Source organism: Lycorma delicatula, chromosome 1 (assembly GCF_047948215.1).
Source record: "Lycorma delicatula isolate Av1 chromosome 1, ASM4794821v1, whole genome shotgun sequence".
NCBI lineage: Eukaryota > Metazoa > Arthropoda > Insecta > Hemiptera > Fulgoridae > Lycorma > Lycorma delicatula.
In genome coordinates, this window is record NC_134455.1 from 378853491 (window position 1) to 378870647 (window position 17157).

The window sequence follows — 17157 nt, forward strand, 5'->3', positions numbered from 1 at the left end:
GATCAAATTGAAATAAGTGGTTTGTTAAAAAATGTATTTTTTTGCGATTTAAGTATTAATGTTGTGTCTTAAAATATAATTTATAAAGCATCCTTCTGGCAACATAAATATCTACAGTATAAGTTCACGTGCATTAAATTGATCTTTGTAATATTTTCATTTTAATTAAATTAGCTTACAAAATGCAGATATTTCTTTCATTTGTGTTTGTTTTAATTGCATTTATTATACCCATTCAATTTTTTTTAATATTACAGAACAAAAAACATTAGGCCCTCTAATGGTTGAACTACAGGAATAGTCTACATGAACCTGGTTTACTCATTATATTTGTTAAACATTGATAAATAATTAGAAAATTGATAATTATCAATAAAATTTTTAGTAAATGCTTTTTTACGTAAAAACACAGTCATTAATGTTTCATGCGGTTGTACTATACTGTATGTGCAACGGCAATGTCAAACAAAGTTGTTTGTTGTTCTCACAACAGTGTTGAAATGACGAAAACTCTGTCCCCCATTTATTTTTTAATGTAGTAGACAATGAAGATTTTTTTTTTTTTGGTTGTTTGTGGGCGAAAAACGCTTGGGCGTTATCATTGCCCGGTAGTTATTATTAAAAGGGTAATATAACTCCAAAATAATAAGCTATACAAGGTGTAACCATAATTTTAATCATATAATAAAAATTTACTAAAACAAGCCAAGAAGGCAAAATAAAACCCAAAACTAATATCACAGACAAAGTTGATAAAATATTAGAATAAAGAAAGTATAAAAACTTACCTAACTCTGATGGGTTGTGCAAAAATCCCCACCCCGGGTAGTAAAATTAAACACATAGAACTAAAAAATCAAATCGAAAATAAAGGTTAAAATGATTCCTTACAGAAAAACATATATAAGTATATTAAATCCTTTGCAGTAACCCAGTACTACGCAAAAAGAGAAACATTCGCTCCAAAACCCTGCCATCATTGCCCAAGACATCACGAATGCTGCTGGGTATATTAAACTGACGACGCAACGTGGCGTAACATACGCAGTCCATGAGAATGTGGTGCACAGTCATGCGGCAGTTGCATCGTGTGCACAGGGGTGGGTCTCCTCCTCACATTAGATATTCGTGTGTGATCCTCGTATGTCCCAACCGTAACTGGTAGAGGACCACTTCCTCACGACGAGAGTTCCTGCAAGAGGAGCCCCACAGCAACACTGAGTCTTTAATCTGTCGAAGTTTACTATCGACGGCAGCCGTCCAGCCACTTTGCCACCTTGCTCGCAGTGATTGTTTTATATGATTAATAAAATCAAAGGTAGTATAACTCGGGTGGTGAAAGGAGGCTGAATACACGCATCTTTCGCAGCAGAATCTGCCCTCTCATTACCAAGAATCCCAACGTGGCTAGGGATCCAGCAAAAACCTACCCCCTTGTTTCGTTTTTCTAACTCAGCGATTGTATCATAAATGCCAACGACGACAGGATGTCTGGAATAAAGGTTTTCCAACGCCTGGAGAGCACTGTACGAGTCACTGCAAATAAGAATGTTCCTATATGTAGGGCCAATGATACTTAGAGCCCTATCCACAGCGAGTAGTTCCGCGGTGTACACACTTGTAACACCGGGTAGGCCAAACATATAAGTCTGTTCATCGAAAACAAAAGCACAACCAACGTTACAGTCATGTTTTGACCCATCAGTGTATACCACCACGTCTGGGTTCGACTTGGTGAGGAGAAACTGGAACACCTGCTGGTAAACAATACGTGGCATTGATTGTTTATCATACGTTGTAAGATAAACAATAGGTGGCGTTGACTGTTTATCATACGTTGTATTGTAAGATCAAACGTAAAATTTATATGGTTTATTCTCTACGGGGGATTCGAGCACGGACATGATAGAAAGAACGAGGTTGTGCCAACATTCATACGCAGCAGCAGACGTCGTTTACGGACACCCACAGGCGCAGTACAACGTGGACGGTACTCATACTTCCTCAAATTAGGATTCTTAAGAACTGGGTCAAAAGCCCTGAGTAATGCCAACAGGCAGGTATTGGGGCATGTTGTATTAGGGGGAGGTTGTTTAGTGAGTCCTCTCTCTGATGGGAAACCTCACACACCCAGTCAGGAGTGTAATTTTTCCTCCTGCACAAAAATAATGTATAAACTGTAATCAAGAAGATTCCTTTTTAAGATTTGCAAAAGTTTTATATTTATTTGTGAAATTCATCTACAACAAGACTATTATAATTATTAGGAGAGATTTCCAAACTAAATTATGGAATGTAAATTACATCCAGGAAGAGACATTGATTCTTACCACAATATAATTGTGTCTAAATGTAAGGTGAGGTACAGAAAACAAAGAAAAAATGGGATAATAAAGACCAAAAAAAAGAATGATATGAAACAAAAATATAATAAGTATTATATAAAAAATTATGTAATAAATGAATGGATAAAATTAAAAGAGGAAATAATTTTATGCAAAAAAGTGACTTCAAATAGAAATATGTCTAAAGAGAATTACATATTTTCCATTCCATGTTTGAAATTTTTTCCACCCAACTTTAGCAATGAAACTCATAAGCACGATGAACATTTTCCTCAGGATATGTCAGAGATGGAAACATGCTTCCAGGGAAAATGGTGCCTAAAGATGCTTGCTGATTACTGCTGGAGAATAAAAAGGAATATTCCTGAGGATGATTCAGAAGAAAACAAAAGAGAAAACAGATTACCTTATTAGGTAAGGTAGTATATATATATATATAAGCTATACGCTATAATATACTTTAGACTATATAATTTGTTAATCAGGTTTTCTTTTAATTTGCATTACTAAATACCCTGCCCTCCGATTTAATTTTGGTTTGCAGATTTGAAATCTCATAAAAAGTACTATTCATGTTATTAAATGCATATAATTGAAATAACTTTTTTTTTTAAATGGTGGGAATCAGTAAGTTGATGGTTATTTGTTTTTAATTTGTGCCAACTTCAAAAAGTTAAATTTTTTTAAATTGAACAATATTATGTTTTTTAAATATTTTATTTCAATTTTTTGATTGTTATTTTATAAAACCACTAGAAGAGGGGTGGTATATATTTAAATGATACATGGATATGTAGATATGTATTCTACATATATAGAATGTAGAATGTATAATGTATATATATATAGAAGTAAATTTAATGTAAAATCAAGTTTGTAATACTTTTATTGAATGCTAGGATAGAAATTATTTGAATTGCACAAAAAACACATACTATTAAAACCCTTTTTTGTAGTGTAATTCATGGTAGTATCTTTTAACACTACATAATGGTGAAGAGAGCAATTTGTGTTTTTTTTTTTTATCAGGAAGGGTAGATATAATTCTCTGTTTATTTAAACTAAATGTGAGATTTTTTTTGTAATGATTATTTGACTTTGTCAGAAAGAATGAATTAAGGTGATCGATATCTATTATTAAATTTCACAGTGCTAATTTATAATTTATTCTGATAAAAAATTATTAACTTTTGTTGCTCTTATGCTATGGGGTTTAACATACTTTTTTTTTTATTTATAACCCTGTTTGCCATGATTTCAACTTTTCTTGTTCATTAACTTTAGGGAAAGGAATCTGAAACAATTAGCAAGAAATTTTCACCAGATTACAGTTAAATTATTTAATATTGTATGTGTTCTTGTACGAGATAAGTGCACCGTTCTGCGATCACAAGTAAGTACAATATTACTTAAATTTAGTAGAAAAAATTGTTTTATCTTTCAGTAAAATTTTTTTAATAGTATTGCAAAAGAGAAAGCTCTTTGAAACCCTTCTCAATCTTGGTTATTGGTTAAAAATAAGTAGTCTCTACATGTTTGTGTAGAATAGTTGAACACTAGAAGCATTATGCTTATTAGTACAATTTTTTTTTCTGACCAGCATTATGAAGTGATGACCAAGATTGCCAACAGTTTTAGTGGAAATTCTTGTTAGATTTACATACAGTCCTTATTCATCTTTAACTTAATTGAAATCACACAGCTATGTACGACTCTAAATGTTTATATAATAATTATGAATTTGTAATTTTGAGAATTCCTAAAAATTCTCTTCAAACTTCAAATAAATTGAAACAACAATAAATATGCACAAAAGAAAATTTTTTTTTTTGTCTTCAGTCATTTGACTGGTTTGATGCAGCTCTCCAAGATTCCCTATCTAGTGCTAGTCGTTTCATTTCAGTACACCCTCTACATCCTACATCCCTAACAGTTTGTTTTACATATTCCAAAAGTAGCTTTTCCTTCATTTGTTACTCTACTTACTCCTCCTTTTTTCAAAATTTCCAATTCCAAAATTGTAAAACATTTGTTATTTGCTGCCACATATCTTTAACTTGGGACCACACCAATTTTAAAGGGTTGAAATGACAATGGTATGGCAGGAGTCAAAGTATTTAATGCCTGTTGACTCTGGCAAGTTTGTCAATTACACAACAGAGTGTATGCTGTTTATTCTCGACAACAACTTTTAACAATCCTGTCTTGGTTAATGTCTGATAAACTTCAACCTCATGTTAGCCAGTCTATAATTTGATTTTTACAACTTACATTAGTACCTTATCCACTTGTACACTGTGGTAAGGAGCATTATCTATAATGATAATACTGTTTTGGAGAATGTTAGGAAGGAGCTGTACCTCAAACCACCACCTGAATCTGGCATAATCCATTTCTTCATATTAGTCTTTTGTCTTTCTCGATGTAAAGAGAAGAAGAGCTTTGTTTGTGAAACTTGCTGATATCCTACCATGGCCAAGAACCAGTCTTCCTCCTTTTCCAGTTGGTACCGTACTTGTTCCTTAAATAGTGTTGTCTGTGCATCCCTTACTCAATGACATACTTAATCATTAGTAATCACCAGCCAGCATTCACCCATGCTTCATCTGTCCAGCCCACTTCTAACAATAATTTAAACCTGTTATTTTTTTGCACTCAAAACCAAGCTCATGTAAATTTTTATAATGCAAATAATAACTGCCATAAAATAAAATGCACTGTTTTAATATCACCAGTAATTTGTGGAGGGTCGAGTTTCTCCCATTATATCTAAAAATATGGTGACAAATTGCATCTTGTTGAAAGGTATCCATTTCTGTTACCATAGTTTCCTGTGATATGCATTTTCCTGGAGTTGAAATGACAGAATTATTTATCTTATATAGGGTCCGCCACGGGAAACGGACGTTTTACAAATTAACGACACTCCACTATTTTAAGGTTAAATAATAATTTATTGGCAGAAATAAGTTTCTGAGAATTTGCAGTTTGACTTACCCATTTACGAAAAATAATATCGTTAAGATGGTGTCCATTTTCACACTGACAAATGTGGAGATGCTCTCTGAAGTTAGTCACCACTCTCTCCAATAGTTGATGATCGATCTGAGCAATGTTCTGCTCTATCGCTTGTCGCAGTTCGGCCAATGTACGAGGTTTGGTTTCATACACCACAGACTTTAAATACCCCCACAAGAAAAAATCACACATCGAAAGATCTGGTGAGCGAAGGGGCCAATGCAGATCACCGAATCTGGAGATAACGCAATTAGGGAACATTTGTCTAACAGCAGCCATCGACACTCGGGCAGTATGGGCCGTAGCCCCATCCTGTTGAACATCTGGCAGATTGATTCGTCATCGTCCCAGCTCAGTTTTCAAGAATGTTTTCACCATATTTACGTAACGATCAGCTGATACGGTTACAGTGTTCCCGTTTTCCTCAAAAAAGTAGGGCCCCACGATACCAAATTTCCCGATGCCGCACCACACTGTAACTTTGGGGCTGTGTAATGGTAATTCATGTAAAGTAAGTGGATTTTCACAGGCCCAGTATTGGAAGTTTTGACGATTCACAACACCATTGAGATGAAAATGAGCCTCGTCGCTCATTATCAAAATCGCATTGGGCTCATCTTCCAAAATTTGGAGCATCGCTTCAGCAAAAGCTGCACATTGTGGGTAGTCGCCCTCTGTTAACTTGTGCACAACTGACATTTTATAAGGGTGAAAACCTAAATCTCGGTGTAGAATTTTGCCGCACTGAACTATTGGATATTCGTAGTGCTGCAGAATGCCTACAAACTGAACATCTTGGACTAGTTAAAACAGCCTGTCTTACACGTTCCACGTTCTCCGAAGTTCAAACTGTGCGATGTGGTCCCGGTGGCTGCCTTCTCATTAGACTACCTCCACTATGAAGGGCATTAACCCATCTCAAAATGGTGTTCCGGCTCAGTATATCTCCACGCCGAGGAACGTTAAACCTTCAACGAAAGAGACGTTGAACTTCCGTAACTGATTCGCCACTCCGCACAAAACTGTCATACACGAAAACACGATGCTCTACATTTCAGAGGCACGATGACAACTAAACATTGAACAAGCATAAACTGCAAGGTCAGACGAGTGACGCGCCGGCCTTGGCTCCCCTCTCCAACTCCCACCGGATGCGTAATAGGAACTTAAACACTTCATCAAAAACTGCCTTACTGAAATAACCATTTTCTTGCTTGTGGTTATAATGTAACAACTACAAAAAATAAAGACCTAAACTGAACAGGACACGTTCTCTATTCTTCTTTTCTACTTTCAGAGCTCATTACAAAACACAAAAGAAACAAACGCACCATAAATACTACATATGTATAAAATACATAGTTTATGGCTTTAATCGAAGCTATGAAAAATGTCATTTCTCTATTAAAAAATATTATTTTGGTGTAATAACCAATATGAGAATAGAACATGATAAGATACAACTTTCAAAACAGCCAATAAAATAGGTTGTTATTTAAAATAGTGAAATTTGGCATCTCTGTTAAGTTTAGTTTGCCATACCAGTTTACAGTTGGTTTTCAAGGAGAATGTTGCCTAGCAACATGTTCCCCTCCACAAGGACTGTTTGGTAGGTAGTCCCATAAGAGCTATCCACAAAACAACCTATGATGGATGATTCAAAAATAACATTATAGTACAAGATAAATAACAAACCTGCATCTTTTACTTTCTTTTCATGTTTAGCCTCCAGTAACTACTGTTTAGATAATTCTTCAGAGAATGAATGACGATGATATGTCTGAGTGTAAATGAAGTGTAGTCTTGTACATTCTCAGTTCGACCGTTCCTGAGATGTGTGGTTAATTGAAACCCAACCACCAAAGAACACCGGTATCCACGATCTAGTATTCAAATCCGTGTAAAAATAACTGGCTTTACTAGGACTTGAATGCTGGAACTCTCGACTTCCAAATCGGCTGATTTGGGAAGACACGTTCACCACTAGACCACCAACCCGGTGGGTAATAAACCTGCATCTGGACATACTAAAATACATTAATGTTTTTACAAAAAGAATCGTGTGTTTTAAATAAAAATCAACCTTTTTTCTGTAGAACTTTGTTTATTAGATTAAAAAATATTTAACATAGAATTTACATTTGAAAATAAATCGATAATACAACTTTTAAAATAAAATAAATATATATAAACATTCATTTAATCCGCTTAAATATTAAAAGTGGATGTTAAAATTTTAACTATACAGATATATAATAAAATCAAACTACATAATTCTAAAATCTTTTAAATTATGAAGAAAATGTTATTTATTAACATCACATAAAAACTCACAATTTATATCTTATAAACGTATTTCTAAAACTGAAATTCAAATATACTGCACTTTTTATTACAATAAATTAATCTCTTCCTCCAAGAAAATTATTTTCTAAAAAATTAAGTACAGATAATATTAAAAAAAAAATTTAAATATGTCGTATAAACTTGCGATAGTAAAATTTTAGCAATTTATTTTGAAGAACTATTGAAACTGCAAAATACCAAAGAAAAGCTCAACTGTTTGGAACAAGTAAATAAACTAGAAAACTAAAATCCCTCGAATAAACAAGAAATAAAGAATATTTGGTACTTATGTATTAACGCCACCGCAGCTATAGCTTTATTTAAAAACAAAGTAGTCAATCAGGTTTCGGTGGAAAATGGGCCGATATAGAGTTTAACATAGATTCAAAACAGTCTCCTTATTAATTTTAATAAATGGTTATTTATTTTATAAATATAATTTAACCAAGGGAAGCAATTTTAAGCCTCAGATTAATAGTAGAAGGAAGATTAAAGAAAAACAAACCAACATACTTGGCATTTATAGACCTAGAAAAGGCATTCGATAACGTAGACTGGAATAAAATGTTCAGCATTTTAAAAAAATTAGGGTTCAAATACAGAGATAGAAGAACAATTGCTAACATGTACTGGAACCAAACAGCAACAGTAACAATTGAATAACATAAGAAAGAAGCCGTAATAAGAAAGGGAGTCCGACAAGGATGTTCCCTATCTCTGTTACTTTTTAACCTTTACATGGAACTAGCAGTTAATGATGTTAAAGAACAATTTAGATTCGGAGTAACAGTACAAGGTGAAAAGATAAAGATGCTACGATTTGCCGATGATATAGTAATTCTAGCCGAGAGTAAAAAGGATTTAGAAGAAACAATGAACGGCATGGATGAAGTCCTATGCAAGAACTATCGCATGAAAATAAACAAGAACAAAACAAAAGTAATGAAATCTAGTAGAAATAACAAAGATGGACCGCTGAATGTGAAAATAGGAGGAGAAAAGATTATGGAGGTAGAAGAATTTTGTTATTTGGGAAGTAGAATTACTAAAGATGGACGAAGCAGTAGCGATATAAAATGCCGTATAGCACAAGCTAAACGAGCCTTCAGTAAGAAATATAATTTGTTGACATCAAAAATTAATTTAAATGTCAGGAAAAGATTTTTGAAAGTGTATGTTTGGAGTGTCGCTTTATATGGAAGTGAAACTTGGACGATCGGAGTATCTGAGAAGAAAAGATTAGAAGCTTTTGAAATGCGGTGCTATAGGAGAATGTTAAAAATCAGACGGGTGGATAAAGTGACAAATGAAGAGGTATTGCGGCAAATAGATCAAGAAAGAAGCATTTGGAAAAATATAATTAAAAAAAGAGACAGACTTATAGGCCACATACTAAAGCATCCTGGAATAGTCGCTTTGATATTGGAAGGACAGGTACAAGGAAAAAATTGTGTAGGCAGGCCACATTTGGAATATGTAAAACAAATTGTTAGGGATGTAGGATGTAGAGGGTATACTGAAATGAAACGACTAGCACTAGATAGGGAATCTTGGAGAGCTGCATCAAACCAGTCAAATGACTGAAGACAAACAAAATTTAACCAAATTTAACCTACACTTGCTAACCTTGACTAATAAATAGGAGTGTTTTGATTATTTAAATAATAAATAATTGCAATAATTACTGAATTTATTAAATAAATACTCAAAAAATTACGGTGTTAATTACTCAAGGTAGCGAGCGAAGCGAGCATAGGTTAAGTTTGGTTAAATTATATTTATTAAATAAATAAATATAAATAACCATTTATTAAAATTAATAGAGACTGTTCATTTTCCACCGGTGATTGAATATTTAATCAGATATCTATAAAATAATAAAGTATCTGGTGAGGACTCAATAATGGCGTAACTTTTATAATTATACTGATTAGTTAATTAATGTATGATGATCTATTAGAGAAATTATTTGAAAACATTTGGAAAACAAAAAAAATCCCATAAGAATGGGCAGCCTGCCCTAATTCATCCTCTACCCAAAAAGGAGACAAAATAGAAGTTAATATCACATAGGAATTTCTCTTCTTTTAGTAACCTAAAGTTGTAGAAAACTGAATAGCACATCAATAAACAATTTGGAGAATTTATCGGGGTGGTTTAGAACAGGAAGATCTTGTGTGGAACAAATCGTTCGTGTGAAATTAATAAAATGAGATAGAATGGTGAAATACAAGAATTATGTACTACATTTTACATTTTAAAAAGGTATATGATTCTGTTGATAGAAATGGGAATGAATGATAAACTTTTAACTGAACAAAAATTTCCATTGTCTTTTCTAAAGTTAAACTTATTTGGAATTGCAGGAATGATTAAAGTCAAAAAAGGGATAAGGTAATGTGATCTGTTGACTCCGATCACTTTTTATTCTATTCTGGATAGAGAATAAAGAAAAACAATTAAGATTTTGAGATCAATATTGATAACAGACAAAGATATCAGATTATACACTTTTTGTTGGTTTTAATATCTAAAAACATTACTAAAATGTAAGACATGTGATATGAAGTAAATTTAATACAAAATCAGAACGAGGCTTTAAAGTCATTCAAGATCAGTGTTACTTGTGGAAATGCATTTCAGAAAAACAATGTCAAAAACAACTTTCACTTGTGAACTTTACACACATTGTCTCTACACCTCATTTTCTGAATTGGTGGAATCAATCAACACCTACCAAATTACCCGATCGGCATGGTTCCGGGCTTAAAATGTTCATAAACATTATCCGCACATTATAAACAAAGGTAATATATAAATCTAATTTTTTTTTCTTTAAGCATTTTGTAGCCTTGGCTGGCCTATGTGGTAAAAATTGTAGTGTTGTAGCCTTTCATCTACATGTTCTGGGTTCGAATCCTGGTCAGGATGGCATTTTTCACATTCTACAAATTGCCATCTCATCTCTGACGCAATATCTAACGGTGGTACAACATGTTAAAAAAAAGAAAAGAAAAAAGTGCTTTGTAGGCATAACTATGCCAAAATTTAAATTGTTTAAATCTCATTCTGGTCACTTTATGTGTAGATGCTTACATACATAATTTTTCTCTTTAGTATGAATATTAAGATGTTTCTTTAAACTAGAAGGATTATAAAAAACCATTTGGCAGAATTTACATACATAATTTTTCTCTCTTGTATGAATATTAAGATGTCTGTTCAAATTAGAAGAACAATTCTAAAAACCTTTTGGCAGAAGTTACAAACATAACCTTTCTCTTTTGTATGAATATTTAAATGTGATTTTAACGTATAATTTCCAGTTCCATTATCAATAGTAACCTGTAAAATTAAAAATAACAAATAATTATAATTGAAAATGAAAGGGACACATTAAAAGTCAATGTCAGATTATGATGGAATGAAATTCTGTTACCCGAAATGCTTGAGGACTTCACTGTTCCCCAGATTTATTCAGGATTCAGTATGCAACAAGATGGTGCTCCACCAAACTTTATGGAGATTTACCATGTTCCTGAACAAAGCTTCTCTGGATGTTGTATCAGACAAGGAGAAATATCCAACAATATTTAAATATATATATATACGACGTGCGACAATAAAGTAATGAGACTGATTTTTCTTTGCAAGATGTGGCAACCCTGCAGCTTGGGTAGGCACACCATCTTTGACCTTGGTGTATAAGCTACTTCTAGTCCAAGCGGCACATTGATGCAACTGCTCAGTCGTGAGTTGTGCTGTAATAAGTGAACACATGTTTTTTTTGTGTCTCTCGTCACAGAAATGAAACCGCAAAATATTGCGCAACGATATGCCATTTCTTTTTGCGTTAAATTGGGTGAAAACGCAACGACAACTTACGGTAAGCTTCAGAAGGTTTTTGGAGAGAAGATTATGTCAAGAGCTCAAGTTTTTCGGTGGCATACAATTTTTAGTGAAGGCAGAACGAATGTTGAAGATGACGACCGCAGTGGATGACCATCAACCTCACGGACAGATGTCAACTTGACCAGGGTGTATGAAATCGTACAATCTGATCGAAGATTATCCGTGAAAATGATTGCAGAAGAACTCAACATCAATCGAGAAACGGTTCGTCTAATATTAACTGAAGATCTTGGTATGAGAAAGATTTGTGAAAAAACGGTCCCCAAAAATCTCACACAACAACAGCGAGAAACACGGAAAAATGTCGAAGCCGATCTGTTAGAGCAAACAGAAATCAATCCAGATTTGTTGAACCGAGTTACCACTGGTGATGAAGGTTGGTTTTTTCAATACAATCCAGAGACAAAACGCCAAAGTTCGCAATGGTGCTCAAAGGGATCACCCAGACCAAAAAAAGCTCGCATGTCAAAGTCAAAAGTGAAATGCATGCTTGTGTGCTTCTTCGATTCCATGGGAATTGTTCATAAAGAGTGGGTGCCTCCTGGACAAACAGTTAACCAATATTTCTACAAAGAAATTTTAGAAAGACTACGTAAACGAGTTCTTCGTGTCCGTGCCAACATTGCTGACAATTGGATTCTGCACCACGCTAATGCGTCATCCCATACTGCTCTGTTAGTACAGCAATTTTTAACCTCAAAACAAATTTCAGTACTACCACAGCCACCTTATTCACCAGAGATCGCTCCGTGTGACTTTTTTTTATTTCCAAGAGTCAAAATGGCAGTCAAGGGACACCATTTTCAAACAAAACAAGATGTCCAAAAAGCTGTGACGAGGGACACAAACACGTGTTCACTTATTACAGCACAACTCATGACTGAGTAGTTGCATCAATGTGCCGCTTGGACTAGAAGTAGCTTATAGACCAAGGTCAAAGATGGTGTGCCTACGCAAGCTGCAGGGTTGCCACATCTTGCAAAGAAAAATCAGTCTCATTACTTTATTGTCGCACCTAGTATGTCTTGTCTACAATAGAGTCAGCTGAGCGGCGAGAAAAAGAATTACGACAATTAAAACTGCCATTACCATATTTTTAAATGTAAACAAAATATGATAAAAAACTTAACATTACTGCCCGCCAAAATCAGCAGATTTTGAATATAAACATAAATAATTAAAATATAAAGAATTTTATGTAATGTAATATAATGTAATGTAATGCAAATATGATACAATTTTGAACAAAACATAACTGACAAATAATACAAATATTAGGTAGTACCATAACACTTAATAAGATATTCATAAGTAATAAGGATAACAACATGAATACATATAAAAACAACATTCAATAAAAACTTAACATTTTAATTAATTATCTGATAAGGGTAGCAGTCACAATTTATGTATTGGTCTACGAAATACATCATTTGATGTACGAATGTCAACAACTCTAACTAAATTATCAGTTCCCATGAAAGCATGAGTAATGATTCCAGATTTCCAAAATAATGGAGAAGTATTGTCATCACAAATTAAAACTAAATCGCCCTCACACAGATTTCTATTAGAAAAACGCCATTTATTACGTTGTTGCAAATAATCTTTAGACTATCTTTTCCAAATAACTTGAATAAATTTCTGCAATAATTGCCACCTACCTAAACGATTTTCTGGAATTTCAGAAAAGTCTGGGTCAGGAAATGAAGTAAGAGGAGATCCGATTAAGAAATGGCCAGGAGTAAGCGGTTCAGGATATTTAGGGTCATTAGAAATAGTAAAAAGTGGGCGAGAATTAAGACATGCTTCGATTTGAGTTAAAATTGTATAAAATTCCTTGAAGGTAAGAATGGTTTTCCAACGACACGGCGAAGATGAAATTTAACACTCTTGATTCCGCTTTCCCACAAGCTACCAAAGTGGGGCGAGGAAGGGGGAATAAATGACCATTTGAAATTTTGAGAATGATTGAATAGCTGAATTGAAGTCCTTCGATTTAAAAAATTGAAGCAATTCATAAACAGTGTTCCTAGCACAACGAAAGTTAGTAGCGTTATCTGAATACATTTGATTACAAATACCCCTGCGAGCAATAAATCATCTTAAGGCAGCAATGAAGGATTCAGTTGTTAAATCTTAAACAAGTTCTAAATGAATAGCTTTAGTAACTAAGCAAATAAAAAGCGCAATATAGGCCTTTGAAAGAATATTAGATTTCTGCCTGCCATGGCGAATCATAATAGGGCCACCATAGTCAATAGCGCAACTAGAAAAGGCTCGCGAAGGCGTGATTCTAGAAGAAGGTAATTGACCAAGTTGCTGAGATTGATTATCAGCATTAAAACGAAAACATTTTAGGCATTTCCTAACTATAGAACGAATAGCTATTTTTGCATTCACAATCCAAAATCTTTGACGAAGAGAACTGTGAGTTAATTGGAGTCCAGCATGTAAAAGACATAAATGTTCACTGTGGATGATTAACCTTGTTATGTTTGCATGAGGATGTAGTATTAATTGATGTTTTTTATCGAAAGACAAATTAGGATGTTCCAGTATACCTCCTACACGAAGTAAACCTTTATAGTCTAAAAATGGATCTAGCGAACTGAGTTTACTTTGTTTCAAAATGAAACGTTGGTTTTGAAGATAATTAATTTCAGATTTAAAATACGCTAACTGAGATTGATGAATGAAAAATTCAAGAGTGAATTCTAATTCATTTGAAGACAATGAATCAAATTTTCTATCGTTAGTCAACTTATGCTAATATTTTGAATGAATCTAAAACAATAAGTAAAGACACAAATTAGTTTACACAGCGATGAGTATTTCTCAGTATAATCAGTAATATTAGAGGTCAAAAGAGATACCTGAACAGTATGACATTTTTCAACAAGGCATTGAGGATCAACCTTTGTTTCAGTAGAATTAAAGTGATGATTAGTTGGCCAACAGAAAGAATCTTGCAAAAGCCAGCTTGGACCATGACACCATAATACAAAATGAATTAATTTTTCCGGAAGACATCCCGAGAGAGTATACCGGCAGGATTCGAAGGTGATTCAATATGATGATGCCACTTCACATTAAAAGTCAACTGTTGAATTTCTGAAACTCGATTGGAAACACCTTCCAATTGGTGGATTGACCATGAATCCAATGGAGTGCAATCATGGAATCAGAATATAAATGAATTTCATTGATTCTTTCATTTAAAGCTAATGTAACTTGATTAAGTAAACGTGATAAGAGAAAACAAGCACAGAGTTCAAGTCTTGGAAGTCATTTGTTTTAAAGGGGCAACTCGGGATTTGGAACACAATAAATTACATGAAACTTTATCATTACAGTGAGTAATTCTAACATATATACAACATCCGAAACCCTTAAGAGATGCATCTGCAAATCCATGGAGTTGAAAGGATTTGATGCTACTATCAGTGTTTAACTTTACACATCTGTCAACATTTATAGAACTAACTAAACTTAATTGATTGTATAAAATTTGCCACTGCGATAGTAAATTATCAGGTAAAGTATCATCCCAATTGCATTTGACTAGCCAAAGACTTTGCATAAAGTGTTTGCATAAAAATATAATGGGTCCAATAAGACCTAATGGATCATAGATACCAGAAATACTTGATAAAATTTTAGTGAATATTTTAATTTCCCTTTGATTGACTTCATAAGTTACTTTATCTAAGTAATTATTCCATAATATACCTAAAGTACATATGTTTTCATTTTTATTTAATGATATAGGTGTATTTAATAGTACAGTATCATCAGTGGAGAAAACAATATTTTGACAATTGAGAACCACTTATGAAGGGGAAAGCCATACTGTTTTAATAAGTTACATACATCAGTTTTTAACTGCTTAATTTCATGTACACTATCAGCTCCTGTAATAAGGTCATCAACATAAAAATCATTTAATACGGCTCTGCAGGCATTAGGAAATTGATAGTTATTATCATTGGCAATTTGAACTAAACGAGTAGCTAAAAATGAGGCACTAGTTGTATCATAAGTTACTGTTCTTAAGGCATAATGTGTTAAGTCTTGTTCAGGGTTTTTACGCCACAGTATTCTTTGTAAATTACTGTCCTTTTGAGTAACTAGAATCTGTCTGTACATTTTTGTGATATCAGATGTGATAACATAATTATGGACTTTAAATCTTAAAATTATTGAAAATAAGTCTTGTTGGACCGTAGGTCCTATCATTAGTGTATCATTTACAGATAGGCCATTGCTGGATTTGGCTGAGCCGTCAAACACAACTCTTAGTTTGGTAGTTAAGCTTGTTTCCTTGAAAACAGCGTGATGAAGTAGATAAAAAACTTCTGAGTCAGGTATCAATAAATCCTTTGAATTAAGTTCAGACATATGACCTAGGTTTATATATTCATTAATAAAATTAGAGTATCCCTTCTTAAAACTAGGGTCTTGAATAAGCTTACGTTCTAAAGACAAAAATCTATTTTTGGCATTATTAAGAGAATCACCAAGTTTGATGTTATCTGATTTACGAGGTAACGTAACTATAAATCTACCATCCTTATTTCTAATTGTATTTTCTATGAAATTCCTTTCACAAATTGAGTTATCATGAGAGGTTTGTTTGACTAAAATAGGTTCTTCTACCTCCCAGAATTTTTCTATCTGTTTTGAAAGAAGTTTATTGTCATTACGAATGAAAAAGGAAGAAGCAGAATTGTTGCGTGTAACATTTAAAGGAAGGTTTCCAGCTAATATACATCCTAGTCTTGTTTCTTGTATCAAGGGAAAATGCTGGTTACGTACAAATTTATTCGGCAGAATAAGGTTTAGGAAGTACTGTGCACCTACATGGACATCAATATTTGAAGAAATGTTAAAATTTGGGTCCGCAAGAAATAAGTTTTCATGTAAATTAAGATGAGATGAACAAAATGATTCAGCAGGAAGATTGTCAGTTAGGTTCGGTAATACAGCACAAACAATGTCTAATGTAAAGTTTTCATAGCGAGAGTATAGTTTAACTGTGACACTGTAATTTGATTGACATAAGGAGTTATTAATTCCAGAAATTGGAAGATTATTTTTTGTTAAGGTTAGCCCAAGTTTACGAGCAAATTCCATTGTGCAGAAATTGGCTTGACTGCCTGAATCAAGCAACACTCTATATGTCTGATAATTTCCATGTTTGTCCACAGTATTGCACACAGCAGTAGACAATAAAACATTTTTGTTTGTTTGTAATTTTAATGCATGATAAGTATTATTTTCAGGCTTAAAGCTAGATTTATTAATTTCCTCTGTATGGATTAAGTAATGATGCTTTTTGGAACATATTTTACATACATGCTTATTCATACAATTATTTACAGAGTGACCTGTTCGAAAACAATTAAAGCTATTCCGGACTAAAAATTCCTTGCGTTCATCTACTGTTAAGTCAAGAAATTTTTTACATGTATATAAATAATGATCGGATTTACACATAGTACACTGAATAATTTTTGAATTTACATGATAACTA

At 33.4% G+C, this 17157-nt stretch overlaps 2 protein-coding genes across 2 annotated transcripts in view; both read right to left on the bottom strand.

Annotated features, from left to right (window-relative positions):
- Positions 1 to 17157, bottom strand: part of LOC142317304 (peroxisomal N(1)-acetyl-spermine/spermidine oxidase-like) — a 55329-nt gene that overhangs the window by 32823 nt on the left and 5349 nt on the right. Inside the window, exons 3-4 of the mRNA XM_075353740.1 lie at positions 10894 to 11054; positions 7059 to 7381 (exon numbers count right to left, since the gene is read on the bottom strand). The gene's annotated coding sequence lies outside the window, so the exon portion shown is untranslated. The remainder of the gene's footprint in view (positions 1 to 7058; positions 7382 to 10893; positions 11055 to 17157) is intronic.
- LOC142317967 (uncharacterized) lies at positions 13761 to 16991 on the bottom strand. Its single transcript, XM_075354498.1, has 2 exons — positions 15495 to 16991; positions 13761 to 14390 (listed from the first exon to the last, which is right to left on the bottom strand). The coding sequence occupies exons 1-2, from the start codon at positions 16989 to 16991 to the stop codon at positions 13761 to 13763; spliced, it is 2127 nt and encodes a 708-aa protein (XP_075210613.1).